At 36.0% G+C, this 18,263-nt stretch overlaps 3 protein-coding genes across 3 annotated transcripts; all 3 read right to left on the bottom strand.

The window, feature by feature from the left end:
* Positions 1–1,035: 1,035 nt before the first annotated feature.
* On the bottom strand, positions 1,036–4,028 carry LOC104728544 (uncharacterized). Its single transcript, XM_019232013.2, has 2 exons — positions 3,534–4,028; positions 1,036–3,179 (listed from the first exon to the last, which is right to left on the bottom strand). The coding sequence occupies exons 1-2, from the start codon at positions 3,919–3,921 to the stop codon at positions 1,171–1,173; spliced, it is 2,397 nt and encodes a 798-aa protein (XP_019087558.2). The 5' UTR covers positions 3,922–4,028; the 3' UTR covers positions 1,036–1,170.
* Positions 4,029–7,700: 3,672 nt separating this feature from the next.
* Positions 7,701–9,329, bottom strand: LOC147934757 (uncharacterized). Its single transcript, XM_087472776.1, has 3 exons — positions 9,164–9,329; positions 8,776–8,891; positions 7,701–8,687 (listed from the first exon to the last, which is right to left on the bottom strand). The coding sequence occupies exons 1-3, from the start codon at positions 9,327–9,329 to the stop codon at positions 7,701–7,703; spliced, it is 1,269 nt and encodes a 422-aa protein (XP_087328902.1).
* Positions 9,330–12,842: 3,513 nt separating this feature from the next.
* LOC104724847 (uncharacterized) lies at positions 12,843–15,510 on the bottom strand. The gene has a single exon (XM_010443400.2). The coding sequence runs from the start codon at positions 15,342–15,344 to the stop codon at positions 12,969–12,971; it is 2,376 nt and encodes a 791-aa protein (XP_010441702.2). The 5' UTR covers positions 15,345–15,510; the 3' UTR covers positions 12,843–12,968.
* Positions 15,511–18,263: the final 2,753 nt, after the last annotated feature.

Raw genomic sequence — 18,263 nt, 5'->3', positions numbered from 1 at the left:
AATGGAATTACAATGTGAGAAGAAAAGTCTCCGTGTGGAAAAAAAAAGAGAAGAAGCAAAGTATTGATGTTAAAAAGCTTCCATATATATTTACGGAGAAAATCACATTTTAAACCTTCAAAATTTTACTGTAACACTTTAAACTTTGAGAAAATTTTATTAACACTATAAACATTTAAAATGATTTTACTATCACTTTGAACCTTTAAAATAATTTTACTAACAATTTAAACCTTTAAACTAATTTTCATTTTTGTACCGCCATAAAAAATAACGGAATAATAATATCTATCAACACGAAATAGTTAAACTATGTTGGTTTAATTTAAATTTTAATTAGTTTTAGTTTTTATAAATAAATAAAAAGATAAAAAAATAAATTTGTGTTTATGTTTATGGTAGACAAAATTTTTACTCTTCGTACTATTAATCTTTTTAATAAATGCATTTCTACTTAATTATAATTCACATTATTAATCTTTTTAATAAATAGTAGTGTTGTGTTTGTTTGAACAAAAACTTTAACTAGTGTAGATTACGTCAAGAGAGAAAGACTAGTCTCAGATTCTGGTTTGAAATCAAGTCTGAAGCCCGTGAACCGCCTGTCCCCCTGTCGTTGAATGGCCAAAATTTGATCTCTAAAGCTCCCACAATTCTCTAAAAGCTTAATCCATCTTATCGATTTCGAACCCAATTCCCTAAAAGCTTTTCACATCGTTACTTTTTTTTTTCCGAAACCCTAATTAAGTTGATTTAAAACCCTAGATTATTCCTTGAAAGACAAGGTTTGAGAAAATAATATTTTGTTCCTTACTCATATTTATATAAAATAAAGCATCTGTCGCTGCTACAAGTTAAACTTTGAGTTGTTGTGAACTTGTAATAATCTGCTGCGAACAAAGTTTTAATTTCTTCAAAAAAAGGTCTGTAAAGTACAAAACAATTTATTTTATATTAAACAAAAAAAATTGTGAACAAAATCTTAAATAGTCTAAAAGCATATTAGCTTTTCCTGTCTCTATTACACCATTCAAATCAAAAGAAATATGATGATCATTACTTGAAATTATAAACATAGCCAAAAGAGATTACAACACAAATACAAACACACAAAAAGGAAAAAAAAAAAAAAAAAACTCTTTTTAGAAAACATTTTTGTTGTAATTAGTTTCACTTGCCTACAACGAGTTTAGCTCTAGCATCTCCTTTATTGATCTGAAACTGATCAGCTAAACCGAAGTGAGCCATTAACAACCAAACAAAGTTAAGAAGCTCTCCACCTCTGCTAAGTTGCGCCACATGCTCCGTAGCTTTACAATGACTTGCTGCGTAACATAGCAACTCAACCCACACTTTGCTCATCACTCTCCATTTCCCATCTCCATTACTAGTCTCTTTCAAATTCATAAGCTCTTTCGCCAACATACTCGCCTCGAAAAGAACCGACTTGCTTCGATCTCCCTTCACAAGCATTGGCTCTATCTTGTTATTGACTGATAAAACCGTCTCACTTGCTCGTTTCATATTTCTCAAGTCCTTGATATGCCTGCCTTGGAAAAACCTCTCAGCTTCAGCTTTAGTGTCTCTAAACCGTATTGTCCCGATTCCCGCCACTTCCGACATCAACTTCGGTCTCATTATCAGCAAATACATCATGTAATCCGATATAATCTTGCTGAATTCACGGTCGTCGTAACTTTCGCCGCTCAAATTCTCTATCTCCTCATCACCTTCTTGTTTTTGAAAACAGAGTTCAGTAGCAATATGCCAAAGGAGAAGACTTTGATCATAATCAACATTCTCTATATAAAGCATCAACCTATCGATCTCCGCCACTTTCGTATCCCGTAAAGCCCATTCTCCTCTCGCCCAAGAAACTTTCTTTGCGACTTCAGGTTTCTCCGCGAAGTCGGACTTATCCTTGAGCTCATAGAATATGAATTCCCATTGATTCTTTGTCAAAGGCTCTCTCGATATGAACCTTATCTCGTCTAGATAAGCTTTAACACTGAAGATTCGATCAATGTAGTCCCAAAGGACTACAAAAACTTGAGGAACACCCGCGAAAAACACGAGGTATAACAAGTAAACTGTGTAACGAAAGAAGGGATTCTTCTTGGACCGTTGCCTCAGCACGCTTCTGACTGATCTATTACCATCTCTGATCCATCCTACCAACATTTGGATGCTTCTGATTACCTTATCGAGTATCAAAACCACGGAGTCCCACACTAAAAGGTTGCAGTTTCTCTTCTGATGGATTCTTGAAACTTTGGCTTTCAGACAAAACCCGATGAAGTTGAAACCGTAGACCGTGCCTGACCATCTCCGTGAGAAGAACCCTGTTGTAAGCACCTCGTGGGTTTGGTTTCCGTTGCATGTATGCTTCTTCCACCGCGGTTTCCTAAACCCGAGAAACCAATTGAGTAAAGAGTCGATAGAACTCTCTCCTTCCTCGGGATCATCCTTGAGCTTTCTCAATGCGAATGTCCAATCCGAGAGCAAGAAAATGACCATTGACGCAAGATCAAGTGCGATACCAACAATATACAAAATGTAAGTAATCACCACATCTGCTTCATGAAAATCATCGTACTTAAGCGGTCTACGATGGAAGACAAAAAAGGAAGAAAGAAGTGAACCGAACGCGATTAACCGGAAAAGAGTACCGGTTTTCGAATGAAGAATCGCGGTTTTCGTGTACATTGATTCGTATAGAAACCCTAGCTCGGTTTCTATAATCCGAAGAGCTTCTCCAGGTTTCAACTCTTTGAAGAAATCTCTGCTTTCGTCTCGCTCACGGAAACTGAAAATTAGGTCAACGACAAGACCTTTGAAAGTGTTGAAGAATTTGAAGCCGTACTGAACGATTTCGAGATCGGTTAGATACTCGCGGTCGGGTCTAACGAGTGTCGGGGGTCTCTCGTGCTTGTCCGGTTCTTTGGTTAAGAAGATTTCAGTTGGGAGATTTGACTTTTTCTTTGAATCGTATTCTTCCATTAGCTTAGCGTAGTTAGGACCAGTGTCTGCTGGTTTAAGCATTCTGTCTTTGAACTTGTCTAAGCTCGCCGAGTACAATGCTCGTGTCCTCTCCACGTATTTTATCGTTCCGGTGATGAATAAAAGTACGATTGGTGGCCATAATACGTTTTCCAAAGATTGCACCACCGCATAAACACCTGAACACGACATGGAAATTATATATCATAAGAAGAACCAACTAATTATAGTTTAAAGTAAGTAGTACTTGGTTTGTACTTTGTAGTCTTAATTACCAGTTTTATTTATATTGGTTAATTATGAGATTTAAGGATTGATTACTATTGGGTAACTCAAATAAAAACTTCTTTCACAAAAACAATATAATACGTTACACCGTACCTTACTGAGTATTTAGTAAGGAATGTTTAATTTACCATTCTACATGTATAACCTAACATGCTAAAATAGATATCATCTACTATGTTACTTGATCAGTAATATATAGTGTTTAACCTTCAACCAATTAATGTACATACTATGTATTTATTTACCTGCAAGCGCTTGAGAGACAAGGCCAAACAAATGACGTTGCCATAAGGCATTATCCTCAAGAGCCAATGCGGTAATGGTGTCCGGACCACCAAGATGCAACAGCAAGAACGGTGCCCACAAAGCAAGTAGCTTCTTGTTTTTTGGAGGATCACCAGGTTCTGGTTCCTTCCCTTGGTTCTTAGTGATCTGAGACACCGCATAATTAGCGGTCCAATCCGCTAAAAGATACGCGGTCCACAGAACTGCAGCGAGCCACTTCTTTGATGTGCGTTTCCGCAGAGGTGCGAGGAAGATAAGAGACGTTTGGAACAGCAAAGACATTATCACAAGTCCTCTGATGTTCCATTTGTCTAAGATCTTTTTAATTTCCGGCGGTATCACTTGCATTGTTATTACTCTTTTTGTCTGAAAAACCTAAGCTCGCTAAGTATCAAAATTTGCTGTTTCATGCTCTCTTGCTCAGCTTATATATATGGTATTAGAATAATTAACCTGAAATTTATAAATAACGCGTGAATTATTTTCTCCCAGTACTATTCTTATATTTTACATTCCTTTCTTTTATTCCACGGTAAGTCTTTTAATCAAGGGCTTTTTGTGTGTCAGAAATAAACTATTCTTTTCTTGTTGATAATAAAATCAAGACAATCAGAAAAAGGAAAGCAAAAAATCAAGGAAATCATACTTTATTCTTTCACTCACGTTACTTCAAATATACCAGGATTTTCTGTTTTAGTCTTTATATTTCCATAAGTATCTTGATTTAAAAATACAGTATTTATATTTAAAACTGTTCGTATGGTTTTGCCTAAAATAAAAAAATAAGTCGTATTTAATCAGATTTTAGGAATTCATTTGTTTGTCTTTAAAATTTGTTTTTTTGTCAATCAGAATATTTTTAGGTATATAGGTTTTCTTTTGGTGTTTAGGTTTTCGGTTTATAAAAAAATAATATGCAAAGTAAAATATTATCTAATATGAACCGTTTGCACGGATTTGATTTTGTTTTAAATTTCAAATTTTAAGCCAAATATAGGGGACTTTTGAGAAATGTCATTTTTGGTATGCCCTTTTTTCAAAAATGCCTCGTTCACCAATTAATTTTCAAAAATACTTCTCCTTAAATCTTAAAAATTTATAAAGTCTTATAAATTACTTTTGGATGGTGATTACTACTTAGAGAGTCGATCCAAGTATTTATAAGATTTTATAAGGTATTTTAGAAGTTTCACAAAATATTAATAAGGGTTTACAAAGTATTTATAGAGTTTAAATAAGTGGTCTTCAATTTTTAGAATACTATTTTGGTTCAGTCTAGATAACTAGAGTTTAAATTAGTTATTACTTTTGTTGTTATCAATAGACTAAATTAAAGAGATCTCGTCTCTCTCGCTAGGCGATTTTTTTGGCAGCGATTTTTGCCACTGTTCATACCGGTTCATTTCTCCGATTTGAAGTTTTTCTGACCGATAATCCACGCTTGTTTGACATTGGGGGTTTTGTCGGCGGTTTATCTCTGTCAGTTTTTTCTGACAGTTATTTGTCTCTCCCTTTCGCAGGAGTTAATCGTCTTCCAAAACTGCCATGGATCTGTTGCTATATAAATCTTCATCCCCAATCTTTTTCTATCACTTCCAATTTCTTTTTTCACAATCGTTCACTACAATCATGAGTGACTTTCTGAGAAAATCTGTCCAAGACTTTGATTTGGGTATTGAAGAAGCCCATATCTCTCTGACTTCAGAGTTCTGTTCTCGAGCGGCATCGGTGAATCGTTACTCTTTGGTGGTTACGCCAGTTAACCCACAAAAAAAAATGTGTGGACTCTACTTCGCCATATGCCTCGGTTTGGGGATTTGTTAATGCTTGTGTTGGTCGCCTTCTAGATGGAGGACGCGTACAATTCTGCTTCCAGTCTGACGAGTCAATGAATCTGGTGCTTCGTAGGGGTCCCTGGTCCTTCAATGATTGGATGGTCACTACTCGTCGTTGGTTCCCAAATATCTGTGAGACTGATATGAAAATCATCCCGTTTTGAGTCCAAATTCAAGGTATTCTGATTCTCTATCTCACAAATGTAATGGCTAGGGGAATATGGGAATCAATTAGGACATGTATCTGAAGTTGACTATAATTAGAATGTCAATCAAGTTGGGGCGGTGAGGGTTAGGGTTGATTGGAACATAGATGCACCTTTACGCTTCGAGAAAAACTTTAGGTTTGGTGTTGATGAGAACATTGTGTTAAAGTTCCGATATGAGAAACTTAGGAACTTCTGCACAAAATGTGGGTCTCTTAAGCATGATGCAAAAGAATGCCCTTTGATGTCAATGAGGCAAAGGAATCTGATGATGATAGTGAAGAGATAATCATCTATATGGTGAAAACAATATGTCAGACGCTTCTTCTCTGCCCTCCATTGATCCAACGACGCTTATTCCTAGTATTCAGATGCTACCACCACAACCTACTGGTCAGAGATATGTTCCTCAGAACATGGTTTCTTCTGGTCTTCCCAGTCTCTTTACGGATAAAGACCTCACTGCCGAACAGAGGAGCTATATTCATGCTAAGTATGTCAACAGTTTGGTCAATCCTACTGACAGCTTGGACATGTTCGCTGAAACAACCGATGATGCTCTGACAGAATTCGCCTTTCTAAAGAGGGAAAGAGTGCAGTTTGAGACCGTCTTCAACAAAGCTGAAGCTGCAGTGGAGTTGGTGGTCTTATAACTAAGTGTGATATTCTCTTTCTTTCTGAAACTCTAAAAAATTCTGATGTTGTAACTAATCTTAAGGATGATCTAGGATTTTCTAACATAATTATTCATCTCCCTCAAGGTAGGAGCGGTGGCTTAGCTTTGATGTGGAAAAATGATGTGTCTTTATCCTTAATTTCAAAGGATGAACGACTCATTGATGTATTAGTGTCACATAATAATAATAACTTTTATTTGTCTTGCGTCTATGGACACTCTATGCAAAGTAAACACCATCATTTGTGGGAATGTTTGGAAAACTTATCTTTCTCTTGTCAAGACTCATGGATTCTACTTGGTAATTTCAATGAAATAATTTCTAACCAAGAAAAAATAGGTGGTCCAATGAGAGAAGAATGGACGTTCAGATATTTCCGACATATGATCTCCATTTGTCCCTTAAGAGACATACGATCACGGGGTGATAAATTCTCTTGGTGGGGTGAACGGTATACACATGCTGTTAAATTTTGTCTTGACCGAGCAATGATAAGCGCAACAGGAACTGCCAGTTATCCAAATGCAGAAGCTCAATTTTTGGAGTTTGGGGGTTCATAACATAAACCTATTCTTCTCAATAAATGATTCTCAACCATATCGACGAAGAATCTTTCAGTTTGATAAAAGACTTTGTGATTTACCAAGATTTTATGAAGTTGTTCAACAAGGCTGGGCGGCTAATGATGAAGAAACAAACATCTCAATAAACCATAGAATTAACCGATGCAGACAAGCTTTGGCACATTTGAAACATCAATCTCAGCTTAATGCAGATCTACGTATCAAAACATTACAAAGAGAGCTAAATGAAGCCATGGAAAGTATAAGACGTTCTGATCGTGTGAAAATTCCCAAACTGCAGGATGATCTAATCAAGGCTTTTAATGATGAAGAAATACATTAGAAACAAAAAAGTCGTAACCAATAAGGAATTGGGCCGTGCGGAAAAGCCCAGTAAGGTCCAATGTGCTATTGTCCCAATGGCTACTTCACCTAAAGACAAAAACAGAGGAAAGAACAAGGAAGTTGCAGATGAAGACTGTACGGCAAAAGCAGTCATCAAGTGTCCAAACGACAAGGCAATCATCAAGCTGTCAAACCAATTTGAAACGCTCGATTCATCTGATGAATGATGATTGTGACACATGTATGCAACATCTAGGGTTTTGTAACTTGTATAAATAAGGGAAGCATATCCTTGTAAATCTCTTAAGAAGAAATAAAGTTCAGATTTCATAAACCAGTTTTGCTGTCAAAATAAAGTTCAGATTTCATAAACCAGATTTGAATATTTTCTTGAAGCGTATTTTTTTTTTAACACATACCTTTTTCATTGATTTGCAGATGAAAAATACATAAGGTGCCTCCTATAATGAGTTACACCTGCATACATAAATGGTTACAAGACTAATGAAAAACACCAAACCAAGTAACCAAGAGTGTATTATCCAGGAGAACATTCCTTTGCTTGAGCGTTAGAGTTCCAAGATGCGATCTGAGGATGGTTTTTATTTCTGAAACAAGACTCGAGGCTGGTCTAGAAACGGAGGTGTGGAGCCGTGAGTTACGCTCCTTCCAGATCGTGTAAACTGAGGCTTGATATGCTAACCGGAGAATCCAGGCAATGTTTTTGTCCCTACAAGGATTCTTCAGCCACCGAACTCCATCCTCAAAGACAGGCGGAGGTGACACTTGGGCTTTTCTAGTAAAGGCGGACCATACCTCCTTCGTATAGGAGCATTCAAAGAAGAGGTGCTGACGGGATTCATCTTGAGTATTATAGAGGAGGCAGGTTGAGGGAACAGATAGACCCCAAGAAACCAAACGATCTCGCGTGAGAAGTCTATGCCGAGAGTTGAGCCAAGCAATGAACGCGTGTTTGGGAATCCTGCCCTTGCTCCAAACTACCTCAAACCAGTCCACTTTTGTGTCGAGAGGATGAAGGTGAGACCACATTGCAGAAGTTGAAAAACTATTTGAGGGTATAGCATCCCCAATTTTCCAGAGATAGAAGTCTGCGTGAGCATCTTCCTGAAGGTTAACAACTGATATAGGCGGGAGGCAGGCCTTGAGTAACTGCACAATGGGATTTCGAGAGCGAGATTGGGCGATCCACCACTGATTCCTCCTAACAGCATCCACAACCACTGAATTTTTTGGCAAAACTGAAACTCTAGGTCCATTATCACTCGTGATGTCCAACAGGGGCCCAAGCGATGTCCAATTATCTGTCCAGAACTTACAGGTAGTTCCAGAACTCACTTCACACACTATGTAAGGCCGAGCAAGAGGACGAAGCTTGCAAATGCCTATCCATACCCAGCTACCAGATGATGAGGCATTTAGCTCCCAGAAGCATTGATTAGCGATAAGATTCGCACGTACCCATGAAACCTAAGGGAACCTCCGGCAGAAAAAATGAGCCAAATAAGTTTCAAAGCAAGGACTTTATTCCAGTGAACAAGTCGTTTTAAACCCAAACCTCCATTCTCCTTGGGAGTACAGACGGAGTCCCAGCTAACTTTTGCTCCCCTTGTCGAATTTGGGGCACCTTTCCAGAGAAAAGCACTACACATGCTCTCGATCTCCTCCAAGCAGCTGTTAGGCAGAATGAAGATGGACGCCCAAAAGGTAATAGTTGAGTAGATGACAGCCTGAATCAACTGAAGTCTTCCGGCAAAAGAGAGATGTCGGACAGTCCAAGAGCTAAACCTTGCATGGATCTTATCGAGAGAGGCTGAAAGTCCTGCTTACACATTTTCTTAGTGGAAAGAGGCACCCCCAAATACTTGACCGGAAAGGAACCCTGGACCAGACCAGCAGTGTTGGCTATTGCCTCATTTGCTAAGTGATCACCTCCATCTAAAAACAGAGCCGTCTTCCGTATTCTTCCATTAGCTTAGTGTCTGGTAACTGAAGCATGCTGTTTTTGAGTCTCTCTAAGCTGGCTGAGTACAATGCGAGTGACCTCTCCACGTATTTTATCGTTCCATTGATAAACAAAAGTGTAATTGGTGGCCATAACACGTTTTCCATCGATTGCACCACAGCATAAATACCTGAAACCGACATAATAAAAATCTTATATTCCAAGAAGAAACAATATACATTTGACCAGAATTTGATAAATAAAGTTACCTACATTTGCATTCCATTCTTATATTCTACGGTAACTCTTTAATCAAGGGATTTTTTTTTGTTTTTGGAATAAAATATTCTCTTCTTGTTGATATTAAAATCAAGAAAAATCACACTTTAGTCTTGCACACATGTTACTTAAATTTGTGCAAGAACTGTTTCGTTTAACTGAAAAACACCTTAACACACCTTAAATCCAATCTAGTATTATTGAAAACAGTTTTTTTTTTTTTTTTGTCAACTATTGAAGGGGTGAATCTCTCTCATTCTAATAATATAATTTGTTAAGAGGAAACAAATTATTAATTAAATAAACAAAATCTGTATTTCATTCAATTTTAAAGTTATTAATTCTAAACATTATATTATAGTTTTTAATTATAACATCTAAATCCAAATTACTTTTTTATAAACCCAAAACGACATGTAATTTTGTTTAATTGTGTAATCTAAACCCTAACCACTCTTTTATAAACCCAAACAGACATTTTTTTTAATTGTAAAATCTAAACCTTAACCACTCTTTTATAAACCCAAACCGACATTTTTTTTTAATTGTAAAATCTAAACCCTAACCACTCTTTTATAAACCCAAATCGACATATAAATTTGTTTGAATGTAAAATCTAAACCCTAACCACTCTTTTGTAAACCCAAACCGACATATAATTTCGTTTAATTATAAAATCTAAACCCTAACCACTATTTTGTAAACCCAAACCGACATATAATTTTGTTTAATTGTAAAACCTATAACCCTAATCACTCTTTTGTAAACCTAAACCGACATATAATTTTATTTAATTGTAAAATCTACACTCTAACCATTTTTTATAAACCCATACCGACATAATTTTCTTATTAAAAAATCTACAGAATTTGTTTCTTTAATTTGTTTTGTCTTTTCACTTTATTTTTGATATATTTTATTAATATGATATGATATGAAATGACGATTTGTTGTATTTTGATTAGTTAGTTAAGAGGGGTGAATAAAAGAGGTCACCCCTAGGGGTGAACCCAAGAATTTTGCTGAAAACAATTTGTAGATTGGATTTTTAATGATTTTAAAAATTTTGAAATGACTTCCTTGGTTAAAAAGTACAGAAAAAAAAATCTCATGATTTTATACAGTGTTCTAAAATGCGGCCTACGGCGGGTGCCTAGGCGGCGGTTATACGCTATACGGTGACCGAGCGTTTCAAATTTTAGCTATGCGGTAATTTAGGCGGTTTTAAATAATTCGGACGCCTAATAGCGTTTAGGCGGACATTATGCGGTCTACACGGACGCTTGTACGGATTCTAGGCGGTATGTTGACTAAAATGGTTAAAAATCATGTTCTAAAATGCGGCCTACGGCGGGTGCCTAGGCGGCGGTTATACGCTATACGGTGACCGAGTGTTTCAAATTTTAGCTATGCGGTAATTTAGGTGGTTTTAAATAATTCGGACACCTAATAGCGTTTAGGCGGACATTATGCGGTCTACGCGGATGCCTGTACGGATTCTAGGTAGTATGTTGACTAAAATGGTTAAAAATACTGTAATGAAATATTTTTTAGAATAATATGTTTGTTTCAAATAAATATTATAATTAGCCTCTAAAGTCTAAACTTATGAAATTTAATTTGGTTCCAAAGTACGTATAAACTTACATTTTGTCAATTTTACATGTTTTTGAATGGATTATGTTTTTTTTGGTTTAAAATGTGAGATTATAATAGATTTAAACTATTTTGATAGATAAGAGTTTATTGAATATAATATTTGATACTATATTTTTGTTTTATGTTTTTCTAAAATTAAAGTGTATAAGTTTTCATCCTATATATATATGTAAATATTATTTTTATATAAATATATATTCATTTATCTAAAATATATAATCCGCCTAGATTCCGCTTAGGCACCTGCATATACGGCTAGGCGCTAGGCGTTTGTCCACCGCGTAGCAAGCCCATAGCGCGTTTTAGAACACTGATTTTATATGACATTTGAAAGAATTTTACAAATCATATCAACTTCTCTAAAACTATCAAAATCATATATAAACTTATAAAAACTCAAATCACTTAAAATACTAGTTTGAATATAACTCCTAAATTAATTTTAGTTCTTTTCGTTATAAAAACATGGACATAAAAAAACACAGATCCATACTATTTATTTACGACTCCCTAAACCAAAAGTTTCATTTTAAGCATCATGGAAAGTAAGCTTTCAAAAGATTTGGTAGTCTCTATTTTGATTTTGAAATATAAATTAAACTGCAAACCTTCGACGCCTAGGCTGTTCACTGCGACGCTCTTTGTGGGGAATAGTCAGGCCCAACTCAAATGGGTAGAACAGAGGGACAGTGGCCCAAGGGCCCATCAACATTTGTAAAAAAAAATTTCATAAAAAAATTCTACTTTCAAGGAAAAAATAAAAATAAATCCACAATATAGTATATCTGGAAGAGAAACAAAAGCTTTTTTCGAAAAAAAGTATGTTAATTATTGTCTAAATAACTACTTTTTATTTTAAATGAGATCCAATATATATGCTAAAGAGCCTAAAACATTTTTTTTTTGTCCTAGAGCTCTAAAAAATTTCGAGCCGGGTTAGTCCAGGCTCAAATGGGTAGGATTGAGAGACAGTAGCCCAAGAGCCCATCAATATTTGCAAAATTTTCTTTCGTAAAAAAGGTCTACTTTCAAGAAAAAAATATAAAAATAAGTTCATAATTAAAATAGTATGAGAAAGAAAAGCCTTTTTCTGAAAAATGTATGTTAATTATGGTCCAAACAATTAATTTTTATTCTAAATGAGATTCAAAATATCAATATTTTTTTATATATGTTAAAGGGCCTAAAATTTATTTATTTTGTCCTAGGGCTCTAAAAATTTTCGAGCCGGGGCTGGGAACAGTTCTACGAAGCTTCTAACAACCTAGGTTTTGGTATCAGTAAGAAACCATATGGTTGTAAAAAAACATGTTAGTATTAAAGTAAATTTTGCCAAAAAAAAAATATTAAAGTAAATAAAATAAATAAAAAGTGAAAGCAAATAAAATAAAATATATGATCATTATTGACTATTGAGATGGTCAAGTTGAAGTTCATTTAAGGCCCATTTTAATATCTCAGCCCAAGCTTAGGCAAAATCGCACAAGTAGCCTATAGAGGCTAGACTCTAGAGGGGACGAACGAGAAGAGACATTATCAATGGCAATGACACTTATCACGAAGACACGAAGCTTCTACTCTGTTTTAGTTCGCTTTAGGTTTTTTTTCGGTATTGTAAGTAGGGTTTTGTAGTGAAGAGTTTAACGTAGATTTGGGAATTTATAAATTTAGGGTTTTTTTATAAGTAATTGAGATTTGGGCATTTAGGGTCTGATGACTTGTGTGATTACTGAGAAAGATGATACTTAGACTTGAATGAAATTGATAGATGAAGTTTATTACACTACAAGTGCGCAAATTATTCAAAAAGGTAAAACATAGGAAACAAAAAATGAAGCAGCTGAAGAAACTGAGTTTGTGTAGTATAATCACTTGGCCACTATCAGTTTGGCTCTTGCATCATCCCTGTTGATTTGGAACTGATCTCCTAGTCCAAAATGAGTCATTAGTAACCAGACAAAGTCGATGAGTTCGCCCCCTTTGCTGAGTTGGGAAGCATGTTCTTGAGAGCTACAATGAATCGCTGCATAGCAAAGCATCTCAACCCAGACTTTGCTTACTACTTCCCACATGTTTTCGCCTTCATCTTTTAACCGCCTCAGCTCCTTTGCAAGCACGCTTGCATCAAAAAACACGGATTTGCTTCTGTCTCCTTTCACAGCCATAGGCTCAACATCTGTGTTGACAGATAGAATAACTCGACTGGCTTCGTTCACAAGTTCATTTCCTTCATTCTTTGATTTGTATATATTCCTCCTCTTGAAAAAGTCTTTCGCCTCCGCACATGTGTCTACGAAACGTATCTTTGCGATTCCCGAAACAGCTGACATCAGAGTTGGCTGCACTATGATGAGGTACATCATGTAGTCAGAAAGGATTTTGCTGAACTCTCGGTAACTGTGTTCTTCTTTCTCGGTGGCTTGAATCTTTATCTGGTCTTGGTAGAAGAGTTCTGTGGCGATGTGCCATAGTAGAATGCTCTGATCGTAATCCTTTTCTGTTACATACTGTAGAAGTACCGCATGGTCTAATCCGGTTTCGGTTTTTTTGCTTGATGTTTCAACTAGAGTCCAGTTTCCTCTAGCTGAAGATATAGCCTTTGCACTTTCTTGGTCTTCAGCAAATCTGTGTTTTTGTTGCACCTCTGTGAATATGAACTCCCATAGTTCTTTGGTGAGGCGATCACTGACTGTGAATCTTATCTCCTCAACCAAATCTTTGATACCGAAAAAGTCTAGGAAATCGTAGATCAATAGTACGAGGAGACGAGGCAAAAGGAGAATTGTACGCATTACCTGATTGTCCTTTTTGGACAAATCAGTGAGAAAGCGACCAAACCGGCCAGTTCCTCTCGTGACATTGTTGATGACAATATCTATGCACAAAAAGTGAATGGTCTTGTCAAAGAAACTGCGTATTATACCCTTGGTATGATGGATTCTCACGGGACGTATCCCCAAGCAGAATCCAATCAAGTTGTAAGCATGAACATACTCAGACCATCTACGGAACATAAAGTTTCTGTTGAGCACTTCATGTCCTCCGTCCCCAAAACATTTGGATCTTCTCCACCTCACCGTCTTGAAATCGAGGATCCAATTAAAAACTCCGTCTACCCATGTGTCCATCTCGTACAAGTCCTCCTTTAGATTCCTCAATCTAGCAATGGTCCAGTCAGACACACAGAACATGAGAAGAGCAATGGAATCAAGAGCTATTCCACATATGAGCAACGCGTAAGTAAGGGCAACATCGAATCCATCATATTGGTTTTTCTTAGTCATCTTGAAGAAGCAGAGAGACGCAACAAGGCACCCCAAGGCTATAAAACGGAACACAACTCCAGTCTTGTTATGCAGGATCTCTGCTTTGGTGAACATAGAATCATATATGAGGCCGAGCTCGACTTCGATGATTCTTAAAGCATCTTCTGCGGTCAGCGAGTCGAAGAACGCCCTGCTCTCGTCGCGCTCTTGAATTGTGAAGATTAGATCAACAAGAACACCCTTGAAGATATTGAAGTACTTGTAAGCATACTGAACAACTTGAAGTGGTGTCAATATAGCATTAATGGGCCTGACTAGAGTCTTGCCTTCTCTTCCTTCCTCTGGATCCTCAACCATAATGACCTCGGTTGGCATATTCATATTCCTCTTAGCTTCATACTCCTCCATGAGCTTGGCGTAATTAGCACCAGGATCAGGGTCCTTGAGCAGAGATTCCTTGAACTTGTCAAGACTCGCTGAGAACAAAGCAGCTGTTCTCTCGACATACTTGATCACTCCGCCCACAAGCATGATTATTGTTGGAGTCAGAAGCCCGTTTGGTATAGACAACAAGATCACATACACAGTTGCGAAGGCTTGGCAGACAAGACCAAACAAGTGTCTGTTCCAAAGCTCATTATCCTCTAGGGCAAGTGCTGTTATGGTGTCTGGACCTCCAAGGTGCACGAGAAGGAATGGTGACCAGAAAGCTAGCAGCTCACTGTTTTTGGAATGCTTTTCTGACTCAGCTTCTTCTTCTTGACTATCTGATATTTGCCCAACCGCGTAATCAGCTGCCGAGTCAGCAAGAAGATAAGCTGACCATATGAGCACAAGGAAGAGCTTCTTTGCGGTGCGTCTTCGGAACGGTGCAAAGAAAATAAGGATCGTTTGGAGGAAGAGACTGAGTATTATGACTACACGTATGTTCCATTTATCCCAAAGTTTCTTCAAATGTGGTGGAATCATGTCAGTCATCTTGTCTTCTTCTCCAACGAAACCACACTTGGTTTCACACTCTTTGGATGTGTTTACAGTTTGTTTGGTCAAAGGTTAGCGACCGTTTTGTTCACATAAAGCTTTAAGTTTCTGTCTATGGGTTTCTTTGTTTTCTATTGTTTTGGGACTTGAAATAGAAACACTGACCATCAAAGTGTTATTGTCACACTAGTGGTAAACTTTATACCTTGCCTATAATGAAATAAATATTATTATCCCTTTTGCTTTATGTTTTTTTATTTATCCCTAGTCTTTGTTCGTTTCTTCCGAACCTTAGTAAACTACTAAAAAGAAACAATTCTAATGTATAGCACATGGTATAAAACATATGTACATATAGGTATTATATCACCTCCCAACTGCTTAGAACTTGAAGGTCCGTTTTTAAGCTTCTCTAAAGTTAAAGTTAAAAGCTTTTGCTTGAAGCTTGTCTACACTTTCTCTGTTTTCCTGTTTCTGAGTTCTGACACTAGAAGGTCTTGATAGATCCTTCAAGCATCCGGACATGAAAACCTATGTAATCGGACATGAATGGTGATTTTTTTGGGCGTGGAGTGAATCTAAAACCTGAGATGTTGAGAGGTAAAGAACACACTGGGGGAAAACAAAAGTTGCCCTACTCATCTCCAGTAATACTATTTTCCAAGTTGAAAGTTGATATAAAAATGAAAAAAAAAATATATATATATATATATATATATATATATATATAAATAGATATATATTTAGTAGCCTTGTCACTCGGGTTGCACATTTGATATTTTGATTACATATCATATATTATCTATGATCCACTTTTTTTGGGGATTAACATGTGTCAAGGTTCCTTATATATATAACGAAGAAGGTACAGAACTTCGAACATGTGCTATAAACCTTATTAGCTGAGGCTGAGTCAGTCTTCGCTTTAGCTTGGTAGTCATTGATCTTTTGAAGATTAGGTGGGATATACGAATCTAACATTATGTGATATTAACATAGTTCTCTCTAGACTACATCAGTCCAAGATGGAAACACTCCCTGATCGCAGCATATCTTGCTATGGAAACACTACTCTCTAATCGCAAAGTATCTTGGTGACAAAAGATCATATCGTCTATGTGTTACTTTTATGCATATAAGCAAGCAAGCAATCTTTTGCTTTACAACTCTATGACAAGTTCTTTTTTTTTTGTCAACAGCTTATATAATCTCTGTGACAAGTTTTTTTGGAACTAATTTGACCACACACACAAAAAAAAAAGAAAACACAAATTGTGTTCACGTTAAAAAAAAAATTATGTAAAAGCTTTTTTTGTTAAAAAAAAGTCATGGTGGAAGCAACTAAGTGGGAGTCTCACCCACAAAACAATATAAAACTAAAAGATATCTCGTGCTTAAAGCACGGTCAACATTTTTTTTTTCAGCAAAAATGAATTATATTAATAAATGATAATAATCGTTATACAACTGATTTGAAAGCCAATCAGGAGGTGAAAAACACCTTGAGTAAAAAACACATGAATTACAACCAAATTTTGCTAAATTATGAGCAGAGTTGTTACCGTCTCTTGGAGCAAAAACAAAAATTGCAGTTCTAAATTTTGATGACCAAGTCTTTATATCCTGAACAATGTTGTCAATTGATACATCGAAAAGTTTGCCATTCAACATTTTGGTTAAGGTCTCATTGTCGCCTTCAAAATAACTTTTGTTAAACCTCTGATCCAACTTTGTTGTGTTGCTGCTAATAAGGCTTTTGCTTCTGCTTTTAAAGGTGACGTAGCATATCTTAGAACTGAAGCTCCCATCCTTGGGATACACCATTTTGATCTTGCAGTACCCAGCCACTTTTTGTTTGATTAGTGTTATGATCAAAAGCTGCATCATAGTTGCATTTTGTGAAAGGTGGCGGAGGCCTTGTCCATGTTTTTCTTGTTTGCAGATGGTCGTGGTTGGTTCTGTGACAATTGTTGTTGTGAAAGTAGTTCTATTCTCGTATATTTGATTTGGCACGGGGAAGAATAGTGCTTGATTTATCTTGTTTTCCTTCAAAAAACAAAGGAGTTTCGAATTTTCCAAATGTGTCATAATAACCAAAATGGAAGGAGATGCATGTCCGTTGGAGTTGTGTTAGTATGATGATAATTAAAGATAGCTTCAATGAAAGATTCTATATTCGAATATGTAGTGTACAGGAGAGAGACAAGGATATTAGATATTTGCCAAATTGATTCAGCATATGGACAAAAGAAAAATATATGTTCTATAGTTTCATCTGCCTGAAAACATCGCGGACAAATAGGATCAAGGTTCATTCCACGAGAGCCGAGTCGTGTGAGGGTAGGTAGAGAATTTGAGAGTACTCGCCAAAGGAAGTGTTTTATTTTTGGAAGAATATTAAGTTTCCAAATCTTTCTTTTTAGTTCAGGTGAGCCATGGGGAATAGGTGGAAGATTGTTAGGTTGATCAGGTTTTAAAAAGAATTATAATATAATAATAAAACTTATTGTTATATTTCTTATGAAAAATTATTTTGTTTGAGATAGTATTTATTTTTAATTGTTCTATAAATCTATAGATGTCTTTTTAATACTAATTATTTTAGAATATCATAGTATTTTATGTTTTGATGTATATTACAGTTTTATATTATTTGTTTGTTGTATTTGCAACAATATTTTGTGAAATATGAAGTAGTAATTTTAATATTATAATTGTGAGTAAATAAAATTTATTAATTTATCAACTATATAAATTTAGTTTTACCAACCCGCTAATGTGGAAATTAAAACAAACATTTTTTCCATAGATTGAGTAATATATCTTTTACATTAAAAAAAAGAGTAATATATCTTCGTTTTTTAAAATTCAAATCACAACATATGTAGAAAAAATTCTGCATATTTGTTAATCATA

Source organism: Camelina sativa, chromosome 11 (assembly GCF_030686135.1).
Source record: "Camelina sativa cultivar CO46 ecotype springtype chromosome 11, ASM3068613v1".
Lineage (NCBI taxonomy): Eukaryota > Viridiplantae > Streptophyta > Magnoliopsida > Brassicales > Brassicaceae > Camelina > Camelina sativa.
The sequence above is the reverse complement of the archived record's forward strand: the minus strand, read 5'-3'. Positions and strand labels throughout refer to the sequence as shown.